This window comes from Ochotona princeps, chromosome 1 (assembly GCF_030435755.1).
Source record: "Ochotona princeps isolate mOchPri1 chromosome 1, mOchPri1.hap1, whole genome shotgun sequence".
In the NCBI taxonomy this organism is placed as follows: domain Eukaryota; kingdom Metazoa; phylum Chordata; class Mammalia; order Lagomorpha; family Ochotonidae; genus Ochotona; species Ochotona princeps.
In genome coordinates, this window is record NC_080832.1 from 76203143 (window position 1) to 76227421 (window position 24279).

A 24279-nucleotide genomic window follows, 5' to 3' on the forward strand; every position below is an offset into this window, starting at 1 on the left:
ATGCTGCCATTATCAGCTATAATGCTGTTTTTTTCATATCACAGTAAGTGGCAAAACATATTAGTTTTGACATGCCATCTTTTGTAACAAAATCGTTATTTCAGAAATATGTGAAAATACTTATATATCTTAGATTTGACAAATGATGTTAATTTGTGTTGAAATACCGTGAGATCTTGAATAATAAGGTTGGTAGCAAATTTATGATACTTTCAAAAGTGAGAGTTTGAGACTTTTTTGTTTGCACCATTTCCATTGCATTGGATGTACCTGTTGTTAACTACCCCTTTCCTGTTGTTTGCTGGAGGGTTTGTGTAATCCTTTCATTAATATCTCAACAAATCAAATTTTTTTTCTACAAGTCTTTTCTGTTATTTCACTTAATTGCATAACTATTTTCTTGAACATTTAACTTTGAAATCCAGAATTGTTTTTTGTTATTTATTCTTTATACTCAAATTCTTACAACAGTAAAAATTGATTCATCTTAATTGTGTGGGTCAAATTTTCCCTACTTTTATTCTCATTGTGACTCTTTTTCATTCATTCTGTGTAGTGTCAAAAGTTGTTTATTGCTCTTTTTCTCCCTCTGCCTTTAATAGAAAGTAATTATGTTTACTTTCATTTAGATATTTTAAATTATTTATTCTCAAGTAAAAGTTAAATTTTCGTAGCATGACGTGCATTTTTTTATTTTCTGACTTTTATAATTGTTCTACTTCATTGGTTGCCTCAGGAAGTGTGAAGGAAGTTCCATTCCGTTTTTTGAAATTTGCATATATTAAAGTTTTATGTTTTTTTTGGTCTCCCACATGGGTACAGGAGCCCACACAATTGGGCCATTTTCTGCAGAGCCATTTTCCCAGAGCCTCTGTAACTTGAACTGGCACCCATGCGGGAGGCCAGCACTGCAGACAGCACCATGATTCACTGTGCCACAGCATCAGTCCCAATCTAATTTTATTTTTATGAGGTATGAGACATTGTATTCATCCTTTGAAATTTTAGGTTAGTTAGAAGTGAGACAAACCATTACTGACTATAGTTGCAGCTTCTGACAGAAATGTAGGAGAGAGAAGAAAAAAGAAGAGCTATGTTCCTCTGTTGGGTGGGATTCAAAGTAAGAAAGAAGAAAAATGAAAAGATCAGAAAGCTGAAGTTAGACACTTTGTAGGTAAAATATTCTAGAACACTATTTAACAAAGCAACTAAATCCAGACACTTGTAGTGTGTCATATTCTGTATTTTCGTGAGTAACATGTTATGATTTACATATATTTATTTTCCAAGAATATATATTTGTATGTATCCAAATAAATTCTGATAGGTTATTCAGCATTAATGTGTTTTGCCAGTTTCTTAGTTTTAAGAACATTTTTAGTTTTGCTCTGTGTTATATGTAAGTGAGAAGGTTAATTATTCATGAATTAAAGTTTTTAATATTCACAAATTGCTTGGTAGAAGATGGTTAGTTTTTGAATGTGTGATGGCACTAAAATATCTATAGTTTGTTGCTTAAAATTTCTGTATGTATGAGCTTACATTTCTTTACTCAATTTTTTGAATTTACTTTGGTGTTTTGGGTTAGAAAATGAATTCTATATTGATTCCAGTGTAATTTTTTCTGTAAGAAGTATTTAGCTTTCCTTGTTTCAAATGCTCCAATCTTATAACTTCAGAAACAAATATTTTCACTTATGCTGGTACTATATCTTTCATCTAATTTGCAAATCTTTTTTTTTTCTCCCTTTATAGTTACCCTTAAAAATGCTGCTATGCTACTGGAATTTTCAGCAATGTATAATGCTGAACAGTTGAAACTGTCTTGTTTACAGTTTATGGGACTGAATATGGCAGCTTTACTTGAAGCAAGGTGGGCAGCCTGCATATATGATTTTCACAAAAACTTGTGTTATATGTAACAACGTGTATGTTAGTAATGTAAAAGTGAATTGTAAGTCTTTGATGGAAAGAACTTGATAAATACTTATATAATACATAAATACATATATAAATATGATAGTAGTCATAAACTTAATTTAGACACTTTTCAAAGTTGCATTGAGATATTAATGAAAAACGTATACATTTATTTTTTAACAAAGTCAGAGTTATGCTTTTATTTGATATAAAATTGGTGGTGAGAAAAATGACAGTCTTGGTGAGCATAGGAATTTGAGATTAGAGTTCTTGGTGTCAGTTGGTGGTTTAAGTCTTGATTATCTAGAATATGTATTTTGTTTCAATGTTAGTAACAAGGATTAGGGACTTACTGTGTGTTAGTGTTCTAAAATGGTTTATAGGTTAATACAGTTAATTTTTATGAAGATCTTGTGAAATAGATTTTACTATTATCCTTATTTTATAGATGAGAAACTTATTTGGCAAAAAATCAAGAAAATCTTGATCCATGCGATAAATTTTCAACAATTCACTTTCAAATGTAGGATGATCTTGAATAAACTAATTTCAAAGCATTATAAAATAAAATGATTTTTTGAGATAAATGACCAACAAATTCTTTGTATTTGTCAGGGTTCAATTTAGATAAAATTATTTCACAGTTTAAGGCATTTATTTATGAAAAATGCTTTTAAGTACAAATTGGTACTACAAAATATTAGACTGTCATTTTAAAATGCCTTTAATATTTTAATACAGGAATATGATAAATTAAATTTAATGGTTCTGTACATGATAGTTTTATTACTCTGGCTTGCCAAATTAAACTCATTCAACTTGTCAGACAAGAATCAATCAAAAATTAAGACACACCAATTCTAAAATAAAAGCTTGGAAAATGCTTTTTCACACTACTATTTTTTCACTATTATTATATGACCAGTTTGTTTTTTAATGTATTCATTTAATGATAGCTACTTTTGTTGTGGTGTCTCTACTTGTATGATTTTACAAGAATAGATATATATATATAACTTGAGCTAAAGATTTGTACAAACTTAACCATTTGAAATCAGTTTTGGTAAAGGAATAAAATTTCTAGAAATGTAGGAAACAGAGCTGCACCAAAACTGACTTTGTGTTACAAGGTAATGTCTAATTGGGGCTTGGCGGCGTGGCCTGGTGGCTAAGGTCCTCGCCTTGATCCCGTATGGCCGCTGGTTCTAATCCCGGCAGCTCCACTTCCTCTCTGTCTCTCCTCCTCTCAGTATATCTGACTTTGTAAAAAAAGAAAAAAAATCAAGTTAATGTCTAATTGCCTAAAGTGTTGAAAACTGATGTGCGGCACATATGAATATGTAACCTCTTTGGTATTAGTTTAGAAATAATTTAATATACACAAGCATACACACACACACACTTTAGAATTTAACTTTGTTTTAAATTTTCACTGATACGTTTAAGTAGCTTTTGGAACTTGAGAGATAATCAAAGTGTATCTTGAGTTCAACTGATGTAGTCCAAGTCTCATTTTACACACTTATCAGCTAAGGCTCACAGTAACATGTTTAGTGTCATAGGTAATTTATGACAGTGATAATTGTAGGTAGACTCAGGTATCTTAAAACTTGGGTCATTGTTCTTTGACTATAGTACTCCTTCTATAGTTGAAGATTATAGTTTGTAGAGAATTAAGGTTGGGAAATTCATATCTATTTTTTTAAAGATTTGTTTTTTAAATTTTTATTGGAACGTCAGATATACAGAGAGGAAAATCTCCTCCCCGTGTGGCCTCAACAGCCAGAGCTGCGCCTATGTGAAGCCAGGAGCCCAGAGTCTCTTCCGGGTCTCCCACACGGGTGCAGGGTCCTAAGGCTTTGAGCCGTCCTTGATTGGTTTCCCAGGCCACAAGCAGGGAGTTGGATGGGAAGTAGGGTTGCCAAGATTAGAACTGGCGCTCACATGGGATCTCAGTGTGCTCAAGGCAAGGACTTCAGCCATTAGGCTACTGTGCTGGGCCCGCACCTATTATTTCATTATGATGAAAAAGTTTCTTTGTACTTTATTCATGAGTTGCCTGAGTTTTATTTAGGGTATTTTTTTGATATGTTTTGCTCTTTACTTGAAGCATCTAACAAATACCTGTTACTGTTTCCCAAAAGAGTTTGTAGCAACTACTATATACTAAAATAATTTTGCTGTTTGCTTGGACGTATGCAGTATCTCCATGTTTGACAATCTTCAGTAGTATTAAGTCAATGATTCTTAAGAGGGAATATTGTTTCTTATATTATAGGTCTCTTGATGTTTTAAGTGAGGCTGTCTTAAAGGATCTTTCTGCGTTCTATCGAAAAATGGTGAGTTTTTTTGTTTTTTTTTTTCAGTTGCAACAATATTACTGTCTATGTCTGAGGTAGTGTATTAGATAAGATCTGTTTTTAAGATTTATTTATTTTTATTATAGAGGCAGATTTACAGAGAGAAGGAGAGTCAGGAAGGAAGATCATCCATCTGCTGGCTCACTCCCCAGTGGCCAGAATGGCTTGAGTTGAGCTGAGCATCTTCTGGGTCTCCCACGTGGGTGCAGGGTTCCAAAGCTTTGGGCTGACCTCTACTGCTTTCCCAGGCCACAAGCAGGGAGCTGGATGGGAAATGGAGTAGCCAGGACATGAACTGGCACCCACATGGGATCCCGGTGCATTCAAAGAGAGGATGTAATCGCCTCTAAGCCATCGTGCTAAATTAAGATAAGACTTCTTAATAGAGTAATTTTCTAATGAATTCTAATGTATTAGAATCTTTTTAAAGAAAGGACATAGTTTCATTTAGATCTCTTAAATAAATGTAAGTCATATTGAAGTTATTTAGTGATAAAATTAATATCTAGTTTCTTTACTGACATTTTGTGAGAAAGTCTTTCATTATCTGCTAGATATCAGGATGGTAGCAAAATGTAATAAAGTGGCACCTTTTTTCCTCTGCCAATTTCATTTGAACAAAGATTTAATGAAACAAGTTTAGTTTTTTTCCTTGACAATTGTGTAAATCTGTATGCATTCCAGACTTTTTTTTATTGAAAATACCATATATGAAAACAAATGGTATATTTTGTCTAATTGAAGAATATTTACAAACACATCTTCAATTCTATAGATTCCAGCAATGGATAGGAGGATCATCACACCCTATCAATATGGGCCTGATATTAGCTATTTGGAAACAGAAGACGGAGATGTCTTTTTGAAAGAAGAAATAAATTTGGAACAAAATTATTTGTAAGCTCCGTTTCCTTTCTTTTCCTGCTCTCCCTGTTTCCTTCTCTTTCCCCTCCCCCTTCATCTTAAATGTATAACACCTTTGTTTTGACAGTGGAAGAAGAAATACGGATATTTTGGCATTTGTGTATAAGTTCATTAGCTTCTGTAAAATACCTGTTAAATGTGCTACTAATATTTTCAGATCTAACAAAATTAAATTGTAAATACAGAAGGAATGTAGCATTTAATTTAGACATGTTGTATTAAATAAGTATGTTTATCTGAGCTACCTTCCCCAAATTTGTAGAGAGAATTACAAAGAAATTTGGAAGTGTATTTTATTCTAGAGCAGAGAGAACAAGAAAGAAACTAACAGTATTCAGGAGATGATATCTGGAAGTTGGGAAAGCGATTTGCCCCATATTGATTTAGAACAGCAAAGGTAAAACATTTTTGGAAATGCTTGAGAATTAGTGGTACCAGATTAAATTTTTTGATGATGTTTACATAGTTGGTCAGAGTGGAAGGGTTGAGGAACATGGGAAAGTGGATTAGACCATTATTATCAAATGTTTTTTTCCTTCCTCCTGTATTTGGGGGGAGAGGAAGTAAGTGGAGAAGCCATACCAACCTCCCAACTGCTGCAGTACCCAGGGATGGAGAACAGCCACCCGCTATCATCTCTGAGTCCTCGATGTGGAGCATGCTCCAAGGGTTCTGCTTAAGTGGATTCGGTGGTTCCGAAATGTTGTCAGTTTTGCAAGTTCAATGAAGAGGAGGAAATCCTTCCAAGGTTCACTGATTGACAAAGTCCACCTTGGAGTCTGCATTTGCCCAGATTTTTGCTGTAATCACTTGACTGGGGTAGTTGTCCAATTTGTTCTGCCTTCCTTTCTCTGCTGTGGTACCAGATGTCCTCTGCAGACCCCAGTGAGCCGTCATATCCTCCATGTGCATCTGGACATGCTGTCCATTGCTCCATCTTTCCCACTGAGTAGACTCAGTTCTGACACATGCACTCCATGTTCAGTCCACTGATCCTGCAGTCTTCCCATGGTTGAAGTTCTGAGTCCAACAGTTCCATTGAGGGGAGGGATAGGGGCGGAAATCCCCAAAGAACCTCATCTGAGGTGATCCCAGACCTGATTCTTGTGTGTGCTTGCCAGTATGGAGCCCATCCCTTGTCTTTACCTATATCAGCCTATGAACACACTGCTAGTTGCAGTTACTGGGCCAGTTCTGTCCCCAGCCCCATTTTTGCACAACCAATTCGTACTGTTGTCCAGCCCAGCCCACCACACACTTGGCTCTCACGTATACCAGTGGACACTACAGCCTGGTGGAGTGACCCCCAATAACCTCCACCAGGCACTCCCCCAGCCCTGATTCCTGTGCTTGCCAGTATGTGCAGCAAACTGATCCAGTTTGTCCCACATCCCATTCAGTTCTCATACGTATCAGTGGGTGTTAGAGCCTAGTTCAAACAACTGACCATGATATCCAGCCCACACTCCTGCCAGTAGGATCCACTACCTGTCTAGCCAGCCTCTTCTCCACCCCTGGTTCTCATGCTCACTAGTGGGAGTTGCAGCCCATCACAGAAGTGCCCACAGTTGTCCTACTGGGCCCACTCCCAGTCCTGGATCTTGCACTCTCCAGGTGGTTTTGAAGTCTAGCTTGGCAGGATCTGCCCCCCAGTCCCAGCACTTGCCAGCTGATGCTGTGGCAAAGCCCAGTCAGCCTGTATGTACTCTGGCTCATGAATGTACCAGTGGATACGTTTGGTTAGCCCAACTGGCTCTCCCCACTGTTGTAGCCCTACCCAGCCTGGTCTGCACCCAGTCCCAATTCTAATGCTCACTGTGGGGGCAGTGGTCCAGTAGAGGAGCCCACACTGCCCACCTACCAGGCTTGTACCCTATCCCAGGTCTCACATGTGCTGGTGAGTGCTGCAACCTGGTCTGGTATAGCCCACCTCACCTCAGCATTTGCTGGCTGGTGTGGTAACCTGGCCCGGCTATGTATGTGCCTGATTCTAGCTCATGCTGGTGGGTGTTGCAGCCTAAACTGCCTCCCCCCACTTAGTCCTGGCACTAATGTGAACTGGCTGTTGCTGCAGCCCGACTTGGTCTGTCCTGCACCTCATCCAGGTTCTCAGATCTGCCAGTTGGTGTTATTAACTGGCCCAGCTTTGTCTGTTCCCAGACCTGACCCACACATACATGGGTAGATACTGTAACCTGACCTGATCTGGGCTGCTCTTTGTCATGTTTTTTACACTCATCTGCTGGTACTGCATCCTGACAGGAGTTCCCCAAGATCCTCTATCAGATCTCCTCCCAGTGGCAGAGCTCACACATGCCTGTGGGTCTGTGGTCCAGATTGACTTAGTCCACCTCCTGTCCTGGCAGAAACAATGGTACCGCCCAATTGGCCTACACCCTTTCTGGTTCTTAGAGTTCGGTGTTACAACCCAGCCACACCTAGTCCATGTCGATACACAGCTCTCATGTGTTTCAGCGGGAGTTGAGATGTAGACCGGTGTATTCTACACCTACCCTGACTCACAGCACCAATGGGTACTGGAGTCTGGCCCAGTCTGGCACACCCCAGATCCAGTCGACACTCATGCCTAAAGACACTACAGTCATGTCCAGTGAAGATTGCCACCCCCATTCTGGCTTGGTGCTCACCAGTGGCAACCACGACCCAGCCAGGGTGTTCTCTTTGTTCCCCAACCAGGCCTTTTCTAGCCACAGATCTTGTGTATAACAGTGGTTGCTCTGACCTCGCTGGATGTAGCCCATCCCTTGTCTTTACTTTTGGCTTTGGATGCTGTAGCATTGCCTGTCCTGACCCACCCGCAGTCCCAACTCTCATTGGCAGGTGCTGCAGCTTAGCCCTGCCCAGTCTGCTCCTATAAATGTTCACGCAAACAGGGTACCAGATTAATTGAGGCTAGGGTCACTGCTTGGATTGACGAGACATTAGCTCTTCATCTATTCCACACTCCATTCAACCAATAGATTGACCTTTCTCCATCCCTTCGAAGACTAGTGAATTGTCCTCCAGAGGGTTTGATGGGATGCAGCACTTATAGGTGAGGTACTGCTTTGAAAAGATTCCAGTTCTTCTATTTTATTTCTAAGTTAATTCATTTCTTGAAAAAGTTACTTCACTTTTTTTCTTAGGGAAACTACCTTCAAGAAGGCAAAAACAAAAGCTAAAAAGAAGCCACGTAAGCGTTCAGATAGTTCTGGAGGATATAACCTTTCAGACATTATTCAGAGTCCACCTGTTACAGGTTAGTAGAATGTATTTTAGTATCTATTTGCAGTTCTATTCATTGATATCTCTATTCATCATCTACTTAATTTAACATGTGTTAAATACTTTTGTATGCCATGTGCTAGGCACTGTTAAAATGGATTATAGTCCACATAGAAGCTTCAGAAAGTCACAATGGTGTATTAAGATAAACACTGTAATTGAAATAAAGATTTCTTTGCTTTCGGAGTTCAAAAGAGTTCTTGAGGCCAAGGATAGGGAATACTTCTTATAGGAAAGGGATATCTGGATTTCATTTTTCAAGAATGAAGATAAATTAACAAAGAATAGGAGACAGATGGGTGTACTATGCAAATGGGGCAATGTGTTCTGAAGCCTAGAGACAAGAGAATGAACTCTATGTTCTGTGTGTATATAGTTTGGCGTGGTTCAGCTACATAGGTGTATGCAGATTAGGAATAGGTTGAATGGAGTCAGGGTTTAGACTAAGGAATATGAATTTTATTTGAAAGGCTATGTGTGACCGTTGGTGAAATTCTGAAACTGTATGTAACTGGCGTTGAGGGTAGGAGATTAAAATTTGACAAATCATGACAATGATCCTGTTACTATGTGGATTCAGTTCAAATTTTCAAATGTATCAGTGCTTCTGACCAAGCACTATGTGTCTGTGTGAAAGGGTTTTTTCTAATAGTAGAATACAACTCATGTTGTATCTAGGCATTTTGTCAGTCTGAATGTAATGATTAAATAATTAAAATTCTTTTCGCAAGCTTTTACTTTGAAAATCTTTTACAGAAAAGATGAAAGGAAAATATTCAGAACACCTATATCTCTATCTACCTTAATTATTAACCTCTAATACTTGCTTTTTATTGTTAGCTTCCTAGAAGTTTCTTATTATCTCCTCTTGGCCCCGAAACATTCTGCACAAATATGTGCACACATAGGTTTGTTTTTTTCCAGCTAATTCACATGGCATGAGATGTCTGTATTATATACTTTCCTTAAACACTTCCATTTGAATCTCCTAAGGATTAGAGTGTTCCCTATACAATCAAAACGTTTATCATACCTATGACATACACACTCATTCATTAGTATTATCTACTTTCATAGTCCATATTTGTATGTACCTAATTACTCAAAAATATTTACAGCCGTTTTTGTTTTAACCTAAAAAATTCCTTACATTCCTTTAAGACGCACAACACTTTTTCTTATTAATATCCCTTTAGTCGCTAAACTGGAGTGATTTTTTTTTTAAGTTCAGTGAAACTGTAGAAATCAAACCATGGCTTTCAGAAATGATGGATATTCATCTGTAGTATCAAGATCTACTTCATATAGTTTTAAATCAACAGTACTTTCATAGCTGATCAGCCCGATACAGAAAAGTTTGAAAAATAGAAATGTATATTATTCTTAGTAGAACTAAGAAGGAATTATTAAAAATTACAGATGAAATATTTGACGTGTACAATGACGCTCAAACAATGAATATCAAGAATAGTTTTTAGGTAGCGAATATGATGCAAAAGATATAAGCAATATACATGCATTGAGTTATGAAACACTGAAGCTAAGAATCAGGAAACTTGGTAAAGAAAAAGATGTTTATTTGATTTGTTTTAAATTACATTGTTGTTATCATGTGTGTTAGAATGTTAAGATTTCAGATCTGGAGAAAAACAGTAGTGATGAAATAGTTTATGCCTTTACAACAGGAAGAAAGATGAGAAAAACCAAAGTGATTTGAGATAATCACACAACAATAACATCAATGCCCTAGAATTGCTTTCTTGACTCCAGATTTGTATTTTTTCTAGCATACCATTCGTTTTTTTGGCCAAAACATATAATGATACAAAGATTAAATTTGGATAGGGTTTTAGCCAGCCATTTAAGGCCCTTGTCTCCTGCATCAGAGTACATGGGTTCCGATACTGACTCTAGTCCTCTGCTAACACAGACCCAGGGAAGCAGTGGTAGTGGCTGAAATAACATGGTCCTTGTCTCCCTGTGGGAGACTTGGATTGTATTCCCAGCTCCAGGCTCGACCCCTGCCTCACCCCCACCATTATGTGCATTTAGGGAGTAAACCAGTGGGTGAGAGGACTCTGTCTCTTTTTTATGTGTATATATAAAAATACATATATATATATATATTTCTAAATTATTTTATTACACTTGATCTTAGCCAAAAGGCCGAGGAGCAATAAATTATTTTATTTATGAAGATGAACAAATTTCATGTATTTCACAATACAGATTTAGGAACATTGTGATACTTCCCTCCCAGCATGCCCTCCCTCCTGTCCACACATTCCCCTCTTACCCTCTCCTTCCTTGTTTCTTTTTTTTTTTTTTTTTTACAGTGGTGTACTTTCAGTTCACTTTTCAGTCACAGACTTCACACACTACATTAGGTGAAGAATTCAACAAGTAGAAAGAGAAAGCTACTGGCTCTTCAGGAGTGTAGACAAAGGCTCAAAACAATAATCAAATCTCAAAATGTCAATTTTGCTTATATATTACATTTTCATACTCTATATTAATCTTGGTCTGCTTATCAAAAGGAATTTTTAAGGATACCTGTGTTTTTAAAAGATAAAGGTTAAATTTAACTGACCTAATTAAGAAAAATTAAGGAAAAACTGGATATTTCATATTTCATCAAAAGCAAGCATGTGAAAGCCTAACATTTGTGTTGCTCTCTAAAGTTAAATGACAATCTGGAAGCCATTTTTGATGAAAAGTAGTATTTGACCATTTTGTCTGTTTATTTATTTTTTTAAAGCTTTATTTTATTTTTATTACAAAGTCAGATATACAGAGAGGAGAGACAGAGAGGAAGATCTTCTGTCCAATGATTTATTCCCCAAGTGAGCCGCAACGGCCAGCGCTGCGCCGATCCAAAGCCAGGAACCTGGAACCTCTTCCAGGTCTCCCACGCGGGTGCAGGGTCCCAATGCATTGGGCCGTCCTCGACTGCTTTCCCAGGCCACAAGCAGGGAGCTGGATGGGAAGTGGAGCAGCTGGGATTAGAACTGGCGCCCATATGGGATCCCGGGGCGTTCCAGGCAAAGACTTTAGCTACTAGGCCACGCCGCCGGGCCCTGTTTATTCTTTAGATTTGTTTTAATTGACGTTTTTTTGGATGTTCCAACATTATATGTAATTTCATAGTGAAAACGTGTCTGTTTTTAAAACACTCAAGTGGTAGTTCTGGGGGAAAACATTTTAATGTTGTCTTCAAACTTCATATTAGCCATGAAAATGGCTAAAGAAGCATATAGTTTTTTGGGATTTTATATGCAAAAGTAATAACATTATTGGTATGTGAAGGAGATATCTATTTATTTTTAAACATACTATACATATTTTCGTTGGTTTAGATTCTAACATTTGAAATGATGAACAAATGAAACTAGATGGAAGTTTACTTTCTACTTTTGACTTTTGTTATGTGTGAAATGGCTGCTGTGCTAATGAACCTGCATGCCAAGTGTGATGTGGAAGCATTCATTCAGCTTGCGTAAGAGCTATAATGATATATACATTCATAACAACCCTGTTGTTACAGGTGCTAAACTAATCAAAAATAGCTCTCATTTGGCAGAGGTTTTTTTAAAAAAATGAAACTTCAAATGAACTATAATCGGCTTCTGTAGGAACCTCTGCTACTGGAGTAGCCTTTAGGGTAAGATTGGCCATGGTGCTTCCTTCCATGCCTGGCAGAGCCAAGTACTCTTTGAAATGAGAAAGATGAAGGAGAAGAATCTGAAGTATATAAATTTCTTTGTCATTATCTTTTACGGGAGAAAAAGCAGATGTTGAAGAGCTGTCTTCCTCAGGTTCATTGCATAATTAGCATGTGAATATTATAAGTAAGACTATTGTTTTACAGTCTCCTTTTTAGTTTTTCATTTAAACTATTTCTTAAGCTAGTTTATATTAATATTTTGGTGTAGTAGAGCGGGGGAAACCCACAGCGGAGCAGGTGGACAGGAGGAGGCTTGTATACCAAACCTGAAGACTCCCGGATCCTCAACCAAGGACTATCAGTACGGGCACCAAGGACTACATCCCCACTGCCAAGGAGGCCACGGAGAATTGGAGTGCCTTCGGAGGCCAAGAACTCTGAGGTCATCCACTCCCGTTTGGATCTCCCACATGGGATGGAAGAAGCCCAAATCCTTCCTCACAGGATCCAAGGTCATCGGAATAACAGCCAGGAGCCCTGAGCAGTTCGCAGAAACAGAAGAACAGTAAACTTCCTTCGGGACTCTGGAGAGGAGCTTTTTCTGGTCCTTACTTAGTTCCAACTTTGGATCCCCACCCTCTTCTGCAATGACCATCAGTGTAGCTCCAGATCCCCCACCCCCCCCAAAACAACAACAACAACAACTGAAATTAGAATAGATAGAAAACAACAAGGAAAGCTTAGAACCAGACAGGAAACGGTCAGCTTGGACTCACATATACCTTACTAGGTAGGACACGAAAATAAGTTACTCCTCACTAAAGTGTTGAAGATTTTTCTGCACACCCCTTCTAAAACTGTTCTGTACTTCAACTGTTGACATATGCCTTGTTAGAGTTATAAGCCAGTTTGGACTATCCTAAAATCTGCCAAGTTCAGTAAAAATTATGCTTCAACACTATAAACTGCTGAATGCTAAAATGAAAATAGACATAAGACAGCTGAATAGTACTGTATAGCAGCCGGTTGTGTATAAACTAAAATAGAAATGTCAATGAGGTAGTCACAGGACGTGGTTAAGAGCTTGCATTTTCTAACATATTGGTCATTCAATACCATGTCAATTAACTCCATAATATTGTAAACTGTTGTTGATGTTATGTCATGGCTTTTAATTGGTTGGGATAATATTCTGCCAGCTCTGTTTCAGACCAGAGATGGTCTCCCTAAGAAACTGTTGAAATTATCTGGACAATAAGATGCTGGACGCTATGCTAGGTGTTTATTTGCAATGAAAGAATCCTGACTTAATTTGAACTGTAACACTGCAACAAGGTGGAGGAATCCACCATCAGGGGAGGGTATGGGGAGGGGTTGGGGGAATCCCAGAGCCTATGAAACTGTGTCATAAAATGAAATGTAATAAAAAAAATTTTTTTGATGTAGTGAGTATAGTTTAAATGTTAGTAAACCTAGAGAAATGGATGTTTTAGCTCTCTGTTTAGCTAAATATAATGCATATGTTTAATATGTATTTAATTTTGTTTATTAATTCCATGTTTTAGGTTTATTAAAGGCTGGTAAAACCAGTTCTGTGGACTCCCTTCCAGATCTGTTGACGTCAGACTCTGAAGGAAGCTATGCAGGAGTGGGTAGTCCTAGAGATTTACAGTCCCCTGATTTTACAACAGGATTTCTTTCAGATAAAATTGAGGTTTGTTTCCTACAAGCACTGTCCTTACCTTCAGTCTTTGGTGAAGCTGATAGTTTATCTTTGGTTGTTCATTAATTTTGGTGTAACTTTAAAACACTTTCTAGTTTGTTTTTGGAGAAAATATAACTAATTATGTAAAATTTGTAGTGTTTTCTGAAATTTACATAATGTTTCTGATTTGGGGATTTTAATAGCAGTTTTTACCTCTTATTAGCAATGCCATTAGACATATTGAAATATATTTATAGATAAATTACTGAAATATGGTTTCTGAAATGTTAATTAGGTAAGAATTAGTTAACTAGATAAAATGTAGTAAAGAAAATTTATTCTGAAAATAATTATTTTCCTTTATGGTATCATTTAGCTCATGTAAAACAAGCTGGAATGATTGAGTTCTAGTTTAACACAATTCACATTAATCTACAGAATCCCCAATGTAATCAGATTTGAGGAGGGCATTTGTAGATACTCGTTTTCATTTTATTTTATTGTTATTAATTCGTAAGGACAGAAAATATCCAGGTAATTCAGTAAAGAAATAATATTTTTCTCTAACCCTTGTACATGTACAGAATGTATTGGAGCTGTTAGAAACAATGGAAATATGGAAATTTACTTTTAGAATTTTCTAAGTCTCTCTTTTTAATGCTTTGTAGAGGTTTTAAGATCATTCTTAGGGCTCGGCAGCGTGGCCTAGTGGCTAAGGTCCTCGCCTTGATCCCATTATGGCCGCTGGTTCTAATCCCGGCAGCTCCGCTTCCTCTCTATCTCTCCTCCTCTCAGTATATCTGACTTTGTAATAAAAATAAAATAAATCTTAAAAAAAAAAAAACATCATTCTTATTCATCTAAGGTTAATTCAAAGACAATTTAGATTTAAAGAAGGATTGAAGGTTTATTGTGAATATCTTGCATTAATAAATTAACCAGTCATAGCACTGGCCATTTTAATAATTTGTCCAATTAGAATAACAGTGAAGTTCCTTTTCAAGTGTCAGTATTATTTCATTTTATTGAGAGTCTTTAAATGGTATTCACAGTGAGGTAGATGTCTTTTCTCCCAAACTTTGATTTCTTTCATAACAAAGTCATGGACAAAAGTTTTAAACTATTGGTTTAGGGTCTGGCGCGATAGTATAGTGGTTAAAGTCCTCACCTTGCATGCGCCGGGATCCCATATGAGCACCGGTTCTAATCCCCGCAGCTCCACTTCCCATCCAGCTGTCTGCTGTGGCCTGGGAAAGCACTCAAGGACGGCCCCAAAGCCTGGGAACCCTGCACCCGCATGGGAGACCCAGAAGAGCTCCTGGCTCCTGGTTTCGGATCAGTCAGCTCCAGCTGTTGTGGTCACTTGGAGAGTGAATTATCGGATGGAAGATCTTTCTCTCCTCCTCTCTGTACATCTGCCTTTCCAATAAAATAAATAGAAAAATGAAATTTTTTAAAAATATTGTTTTATATTTTATTTGTACAAAATTTATTAGTTAACATTTTTGATTGTATAAATAGAAATCTGATGTATAACTTGTTTCCTACAAATTATTCTGAAAGCTCACAATGATCAAGTTTTAGTCAACAATGAAACGGTAATGTGAAATAGTCAACGTTGTGAAATGTGATTGAGAATTAAAGCATTAAGCCACAGAAGAACATCAATTGAGAATGCTAGATAATTTAAGTCAGAAGATTTTGCGAGCTAATGAACTAGGTGCCAACTATTGCTTTTCTTCCATTTTTTTTTTTCCTCCTCCAGGGGAAAGTTAAGCCATGTGTCAATGGCACACCTCTTGCTAATTCTAGGGAAGATTTAAAACCTGGGGGGAAATCAGCAGGACTTAAAATATCTGCTCCACAGCCTATTCCCAGTGACAGGATTGATAGTGCGAACTCGTCTGGTTGGGTTACAGGCTCTTTCAGGTATGATTTTCATTTTGTTTTGGTGTGTTACTCTGGGAAGTATTTATTTTTAATTAAATGAAACAGTTATACACATTAGAAATGTATTAATATACTCATAGATTTCTGACATACACACACGCACACACACAGTTAATTTGTATCCCAGTTATACTAGGCTATTCTCCCCTACAGACAAAATTTAATTCCTTTTTAATTATCATCGATGAATATTAGTAAATGCTGTTATTTTTATATAAATAGGTCATATATATGTATTATATATGGGGATGTGAGTAGATTATAGTGTGTGTGTGTGTGTGTGTATTCCTAATTAGCCAGATATAACAGTATAATAGATCTTCCATGCACTACTTTGCTCCCCATATGGGTTCGATGGTCAGCACTGGGCTAAAGCTGAAGCTAGGAGCCAGGAGCTTCATTCAGGTCTCCCACATATGTGGCAGGGGCCCAAGTAGTTGGGCAAGCTTTTCCCAAGCCATCAGCAGGGAGCTGGAGCAAAAAGAAACAGTGTCTACATGGGAGGCTGGCATCACAGTTGCTGACTTTGCTTGCTACACTATGATGCTCATCCTCCAAATGGCATTATAGCTGTTGAGTCAAATAGCTTCCCCTGGAATATATTTAAAATGTGTGTTAATAATAACTTAGTCAATGTCAACAATATAGGTTGGCTTTTATTTTTGAAAAGTGGCAAAGTCTTTAGCACTGTGTAATAAGTATTCACCATGTTAACATATACACAGGTAATTCTGCATTCTTTCTAAAGTGTTGTCAAGGAAGAATAGTAAGTTATTTCTTTTCAATATGAAAGAATAATAGACCCAGCACTGTAGCCTAGTGGCTAAAGTCCTTGCTTGCATTTGCAAGGATCCCATATCGGCATCAGTTCGTATCTCGACCACCCCACTTCCCATTTAGCTCCCTGATTGTGGCCTGGGAAAGCAGTGGACGATGGCCCAAAGCCTTGGGACCGTGCACCCACGTGGGAGACCTGGAGGAAGCTCTTGGCTTCTGGCTGTTGTGGTCACTTGGGGAGGAAATGAATCAGTGCATGGGAGATCTTCTCTGTGTCTCCTCGTCTCTATATAACAGACTTTCCAATAAACAAATAAATAAATATTTTTAAAAAAGAAAGAATAATTTCTTTTTAAGATCTAATAATAGGGCTCGGCAGCGTGGCCTAGTGGCTAAGGTCCTCACCTTGATCCCATATGGCCGCTGGTTCTAATCCCGGCAGCTCCACTTCCTCTCTATCTCTCCTCCTCTCAGTATATCTGACTTTGTAATAAAAAAAAAGTAAATCTTTAAAAAAAAAAGATCTAATAATATAACTTATTTTTAACCATAAATTTCATCAGATCGTAAATTGCCTATTTCTAAAAACTGTTTTTTATTTTGTTTGTTTATCGCTCAACTCCTTCCAAAGATCTCCAGTATTATTGAACATCCCCCAGATTTTTTGTTTTAAGTGTTTGTTTCTGTTCAGCAGTAGCAAGAACTTTCTTTGCTGAAAATAGAATATAATTCTCAAGCGTCACTTATCCCCCAGAATACTCTTTTACATATAACTTCGAGTTCTTCTGCCTGGTTTACATAGTTGAAGAATCTTTCTGTTGCCTGAACTTTCAGTTACATAATGTTTGACTCTGGGTGCATTTTATTATTTTACATATGTGTATGGAAAACTAGCTCTCATTCACAATATCCCCTTTGAGATTGGTTTTCAGTGACAAAATAAAATCTATGGTTTCATTTTTAAGTCTTGCTTAAAATGTACAGTTTCATTGTAGTTTGGAGATTGTGGTTTAGAGCTAAATGAATGCCTTATAAAGTACCTTCTTATGTGTTTTAGCCCAGTAAGCCCTCCTGTTGTGGATCTCAGAACAATCATGGAAATAGAAGAAAGTAGACAAAAATGTGGAGCTACACCGAAGTTAAACCTGGGGTTGGTTAAAAACTCATTAAAAGGACTGTGTTGTATTATAGTTTTTTGCCCCAAAGAAACGTTTAGACTTGCTGCATCTTTGCTATTAGTTTTCTGTGTTTTATTCTATACTTAGCTGTAAATCCTCTTCTAGGTAATTTAGTTTTATTTCTTAAGTATATGCTAATGAATCAAGGTGATAGACTTGTTCTTGTGGTATATGGTATTATATACCAAAATGTACCTCTAAAATGATCATTGTCATTAGTTCTTAAGAAAAGCTTAAGAAATTAAGCTTTGCACAAGCGTTGCACAAATTTCTCCTGAAAAGTGGGATATATAGGGGAATTTATATCTGATTTTACTTGAGTATTAAGATTTTACACTGATATTGTCGCAGTTGAAACTGAAGACCATTTTGATTCAATAGTAGCAAAGTCACTCCAAATAAATGGAAAACATTACTTTTAACCTCAATCAGAAATCAGTTCTAATTGATCTAATTTAATTTCTAGCAAAGTGATTTCTCATGGAATTAAGCTTTCTCAGAAGCAACGAAAAATGATTGCATTGACTACCAAAGAAAACAGTTCAGGATTGAACAGTGTGGAAACAGTTTTAACTCCTCCTTCAAAATCCTCTAAACCAGCAAATGTGTGGTATGTTTTTATTTTTATTGATATATGCATAGATCTGTGCATCAGCTTGTAAAATATTTCTAGACTTTTCGAACCTCATTCTCTGTCTCTGCTGTATTTCCAAAGTCTTCAAATATAAGACTTGCTTCTTTGCTTTTATGTTAAAAATTGGAATTCAGAAAGCAAACACTTTATTTTTTCTTTGCTTTTTTTTTTAAAGATTTATTTTATTTTTATTACAAAGTCAGATATACAGAGAAGAGGAGAGACAGAGAAGAAGATCTTCCATCTGATGATTCATTCCCCAAATGACTGCAACGGCCGGTACTCTGCTGATCCAAAGCCGGGAACCAGGAACCTCCTCCAGGTCTCCCACGCGGGTGCAGGGTCCCAATGCATTGGGCCGTCCTCGACTGCTTTCCCAGGCCACAAGCAGGGAGCTGGATGGGAAGTGGAGCTGCCGGGATTAGAACTGGCTCCCATATGGGATCCCGGGGCTTTCAAGGCAAGGACTTTAGCCAGTAGGCCATCGTGCCATGCCCTTTCTTTGCTTTTTGTTTTACTTTTGCATGTTTTGACATCCACATTTGAAAATCATAATGTGTATGTATTTTCCTACATACATAATTTTCTTGATATCCTAATTAGTTTATCTTGCTGAAATTATTTAAAATTATTTTAATTTCTCATTTTCTTATAAGAACTACACCTTAGGCATGTTGGGTATTTGACCTAGTGGTTAAGATACTAGTTAGTATACCCATATCACAGTGCCCAAGTTCAATTCCCAGATCTGTTTTGGGCAACAGGATCCTTCATTGGCCTTTGTTCAGTCCTCTTGTCTCCATCACAGAAGGAATTCAAGGAGATAAAAATGTGTACAGAAAAGTAGGATTTATTTAAAGCAAAGGAAAAGTATGTATTTATGAAGTAAGTGTGGGTAAACTTAATAGTAAGAATAAACAAAAGACATAAAAGAAAAATCTACAATGATTGGATTATAGTTTTGAGAGGCATGGGATTTGTGTCTGGGATGTAGCTTAATGGAAGACATTAAAGGGATAAAGTTTGGAAATGGACTTGAGTACTAACCTTTTTCCATTTCTTATTGTAAATCATGGTGTCAGGTACATAACGGGAGCAGGAGTACTGGCCATGATAATTTTGTTATAGTGACATTATAGTGTTCTAAGGTCTTCATGTGGACATAATCTGCAACTGTATTGGATATTTCCAACGGACATTATTTCTACGTTTGCAACATTGCAGAATTTGTGAGTTCTGCTATATGGAAGGTGGTGGAGAGGCTTACTGTTGCATGGAAGACAAGTTTAGTTAATATACAGAAAGAGAAAATTGGGCAGAAAAGGGAAGTTCTGGCTGGATTGTCAGGGGCCAACTGTGGCTGTTGTGGCTGCTGGCAAGGGCTGCTTTATGGATTAGCTGCAACTGTTGTCACTTTTACTGCCACACAGGTGGCTGGGGCTTTCACAAGGCAGGTCAGCTACATCTGCTGTCAACACTGGCTCTGCATTATCTTGTGGATTGGCTGCAGCTATAAGTCTTAGGTCCTATAGATTCACACCTGACTGCATCATTGCCTACATTGGAGACTTTTGTCCTTTAATCTTAGTGAGAAGTCAAGGGAAGAAGATCCACCTTCTGTCACTTCTTTAGGCAGTGTCAGATGATTATCTCTGCTAGTCAGCGAGAACAAATTCCTTGCTGACTAATCTAGAGATCATAACCATTGCTTCGGCATGGAACTTACTGAGTTCTGGAAGAGATAAATTTTGCAGAAAGAATGCAATTGAGCAAAGAAAACGTAAGGATAGCACATATGTCAGAGAAGGGAAATCACTTGTTTTTTTGCTTCCTAGATGAAGGAAGCCAGCCTGCTTTTCTTAACAAAATCATAGAACTTGTTAACTAATTATAATTGTTTTGGTATCTGTTTCCATGAGTACACCGTGGCTCATGTAAGATTGATACGCTTCGTCAGTCATTGTGCAGACTCTATCTTACACTGACAGTAGGTATTTTAGGGCTAGTCAGTAGTGTGTGACCACTAAGGCTAGAATATCCACAGAACTGTCCAGTTGCTCTAGAGACGAGCCTGGCCAGTGGTTTGTGCTAACTTGCTGAAGGCAACAGATTTTTTTCAAGCAACTTCATGGAATGTAGTAAAATTTTATCCTAAACAAAGAAAACCCTGCTGGAAACTTTCTTGACAATAACAGCTTCCCAAGAATAGTAAAAGTCGAAAAAGTGTTTTAATCTGATTTACAAATTGTATTTATAAAATAATGTATGACTATAGTGATTTACCTATAAATATATTAATATTTCATTAAGTTAAATCTCTAGAATTATCTAATGACATTTTATTCTTTTAGAAGATTACTTTTATTGGAAAGTCAGAGATACAGAGAGGAGGAGAGACAGAAAGCAAAGAGTCCATTGATTCCCTCCCCAAGTGGCCTCAACAGCCAGAGCTATGCCAATCCCAAGCCAGGAGCCCAGAGCCTTTTCCACGTTTCCCACACGGGTGCAGGGTCCCAAGGCTTTGGACCATCCTCAACTGATTTCCCAGGCCACAAGCAGGGAGCTGGATGGGAAGTGGGATTTCCAGGATCAGAACTGGCAGCCGTATGGTATCCCGGCCATTCAAGGCAAGGACTTTAGCTACTAGGCTACTGTACTGGGTGCTCTTTTAGAAGATGTTATTCTGTATTAATGTTAATATATTTGCAAATTCCGAATTACTCCTAAAGTCTGATTATGGTTATGGTAAGGTTTTTTTCTAATCTGTAAACTATTTGTACACCTGTTTATACCATTCCTGCTATATATAAATTGTATTTTTGTATATGTGCTGTTAGATGTGGCAATAGAAAGTATTAAACATTTCTGTATGTTAATGAGTTCTTAGAGTTTTAGATCTAATGTGGAAACACCAAAGGAACATGGAATTTGGTTACTTTTCATTATCAAATACTTTATTTGGGAAAAAAAATACAACATCTCTTACCAATCATCTTGAATGGAACAATGTACAGTTTTTCTGGCCTGACTCTGTCAATTGTAAATTCTTTCATTTTTTATCTTGTGAACTGATTTAGAAGTTTTGCTCATGAAAGTAAGAATTTAAGGATTTCAGGATTGCTTTAGGTAAGAAGCAAAATCCTGGTTATCTTTTATGTGGACCCAAATGTGTAAAAAATACTTCAAAAACTTCTGTGATTGCTAAGGTGGAAAATAGCCAGAGCGTCTGAATAGGAGAGTAAAATTGTGAATACTTAAACACTGTTTCGAATTATGGCATCATCATAGGGAAAAATAATAGCTCATATTTGAAGACTTTGTATAAGACATGTTATAGGTATCAGTTATTGGATATGTATGTATAAGATATTTTATAAATACTCTTACTGCTTTAGTTGACAGGATTTAGCTCTTCATGCAGACATTTAAATCTAGAAATCTTGTTTCTGTGGTTAAGATGTGAATATTAGTGGTTGCAGAATTAAGAGTGAAGGCTTGATTCAGTTGCAGTGATTTGGAGGGAAGGCTAGTAAGTGGGAGGTCTTTGGGTCTTTGGAGCCATGCCTTTGGAAAGCGGTTCTCTTGAGAGAGTTCATTATAGAAGTAGTTTGGCCAAGCCTCTCTCTTTCTTGGCTCCCCTCCCGATCTGCTGCACATGCTTTACCACCAGCAAATGCCAGGCCTAGGGGTTACCCTGTTCTGGACTGAACCTCCGAACAGTGAGCCAAGTAAACCTTCCTAAATACCTTTCTCTCAAGTGTTTTAGTTCAGGTAACAAAGAATTGGTTGATACACTTATCTGTATTTTTTTTCTTCAGGATGTCATTTTTTTTTTAATAAAGAAGGACTTATTTATTTGAAATGCAGAGTTTACAAAGAGAGAGGGTGAATCTCCCATCTGCTGGTATACTCCCTTAATGACTGCGTCAGTTGGAGCTGGGTTGCTCCAAAGCCAAGAGTCAGGAGCTTCTTCCGGGTCTGCCGTATGGGCGCAGGGGCCAAAGCACTTGGGCTGTCCTCTGCTGCTTCCGCAGGCCGTAAGCACTGGATCTTGAGTGGAGTGGCTGGGGCTCCAACAGGCACCCACATGGGTTGTCAGCATCACAGGCGGAGGCTTTATTTACTGTGCCATAGTGCCAACCCCTATATTCATTTGTATGGAGATTTTTATTCTATGCAACTTTAAAAAGTGAATATTTTAGAGAAGATCTTTTTCTCTGTAAATCTGCCTTGCTAATAAAAAGAAATAAATTTTTAAAGAAAAGTATGTTGTTGCCTTGACTTCTTCTTGAAGGCAATGTAAGATGGCTGACAAAGGATGAGTTCTAGTGCTGGCATGGTGGCACAAGTTAAGTGTGCAACCCACAACACCAGCGTCCTGTATTAGTGGGCTGGTTTGAGTCCTGGCTGTTTAGCTTCAGATCCAGCTCCCTGCTAATGCTGCTAGAAGAGCAACGGATGATGGATGGCAGGAGCCCAAACGCTTGCCATGTGCGGAACCTGGGGTGTAAGGGGAAACCTGGGTCAGCCCGACCCATGGTGACCATTTAGAGAGTGAACCAGAGATGGAAGATTTCTTTCTCTATCTCTCTGTTTCTCTCTGTCACTCTTACAATTAAATAAGATAAATCTATTTTAAAAGAATAGGATGAGATATCATCTCAAATGATTCTACAGTCATTATGAGCCTGAGTTTTGGTTTTTTACTCTTTTTTATACAAATTGTGATGAGAATATTTATCTTTTGGAATTACAGTTGTGAGGAGTAAATGAGATGTTTGTGAAAGTGTTTTAGGAGGCCTTCTTTCCTCTTTGATACTGCATTCTGAAAGTTCATCAGTTTCACTTGGGTGTGACTTTTATGGTTTCAAACTAAATAGTTATTTGATTATATTTGTGTTTTCTTACCAACATGGCCATTTTGTGTTCTATGTAACTAACCCTGGAGAAAAGTTAAATTTGGATCAAATATTAGTCTTACTGCAGCATGTAGTTTTGACCATTTTAATTTGTTTTACTCAAGTCTTTATGTTTCTGTTTAGTGGATTAATGTTAATGGTTTATGAATTAAAGGTAGAGGCTTGAAACTGGGAGGCCGGCTAAGTAGGAGGCGTTTCCATCACTGGAACCATGACGCTGGGAGCTAATTCTCTTAGAATTTTTAACACAAATTTTCACTTTCTTTCTTGCAGGATGTCTTCTCTGACTACAGTTTCATCCAAGTCATTGCGGGATTTCTTACCAGAAGAAAAGAAATCTGTTACTGGACATAGTTTAGGAGATCATGCTAAGAAAGTTTGTTTCAAAGGAATTGAATATTCTCAGGCATCAAAAATTGTAAGGTAATAAACTTAAACCTAATATATTTTCTAGCTTAAGATATTCTGTGATGGTTTTAGTTTCTGGAATAATTTTGTAAAATTTATGGGGTACGTTTTTTAGTACATCCTTTAACACACAAAATTAAGATGTGCCTATATAATACCGCCTCTACCTTTTTTCCCCCTGGAAGTAGTTTATTGAAGTACTTGGTTTTTAATAAACTATAAATTTTTTTTTAAGATTTATTTATTTTTATTGGAAAGGCAGATATAGAGAGAGGAGAAGAGACAGAGAGGAAGCTCTTCCATCTGATGGTTTACTCCCCAAGTGACTGCAACAGCCGGTGCTGCGCCAATTGGAAGCCAGGAGCCAGGAGCTTCTTCCAGGTCTCCCACACAGGTGCAGGGTCCCAAGGCTTTGGGCCATCCTCGATTGCTTTTCCAGGGCACAAGCAGGGATGGGAAGTGGGGCTGCCAGGATTAGAACCGGTGCCCATATGGGATCCAGGCTTGTTCAAGGCGAGGACTTTAGCCGCTAGGCTACAGTTTCGGGCCCTAAAT

General features: G+C 37.6%; 1 protein-coding gene across 1 annotated transcript in view; it reads left to right on the forward strand.

The window, feature by feature from the left end:
- Window positions 1-24279, forward strand: part of IBTK (inhibitor of Bruton tyrosine kinase) — a 71165-nt gene that overhangs the window by 38540 nt on the left and 8346 nt on the right. The window contains exons 18-26 of the mRNA XM_058661145.1: window positions 1756-1873; window positions 4199-4259; window positions 5056-5177; window positions 8351-8463; window positions 13719-13867; window positions 15624-15787; window positions 17643-17735; window positions 18230-18373; window positions 23590-23739. Of these exons, the coding sequence (XP_058517128.1) occupies window positions 1756-1873; window positions 4199-4259; window positions 5056-5177; window positions 8351-8463; window positions 13719-13867; window positions 15624-15787; window positions 17643-17735; window positions 18230-18373; window positions 23590-23739 (1114 nt within the window). The remainder of the gene's footprint in view (window positions 1-1755; window positions 1874-4198; window positions 4260-5055; window positions 5178-8350; window positions 8464-13718; window positions 13868-15623; window positions 15788-17642; window positions 17736-18229; window positions 18374-23589; window positions 23740-24279) is intronic.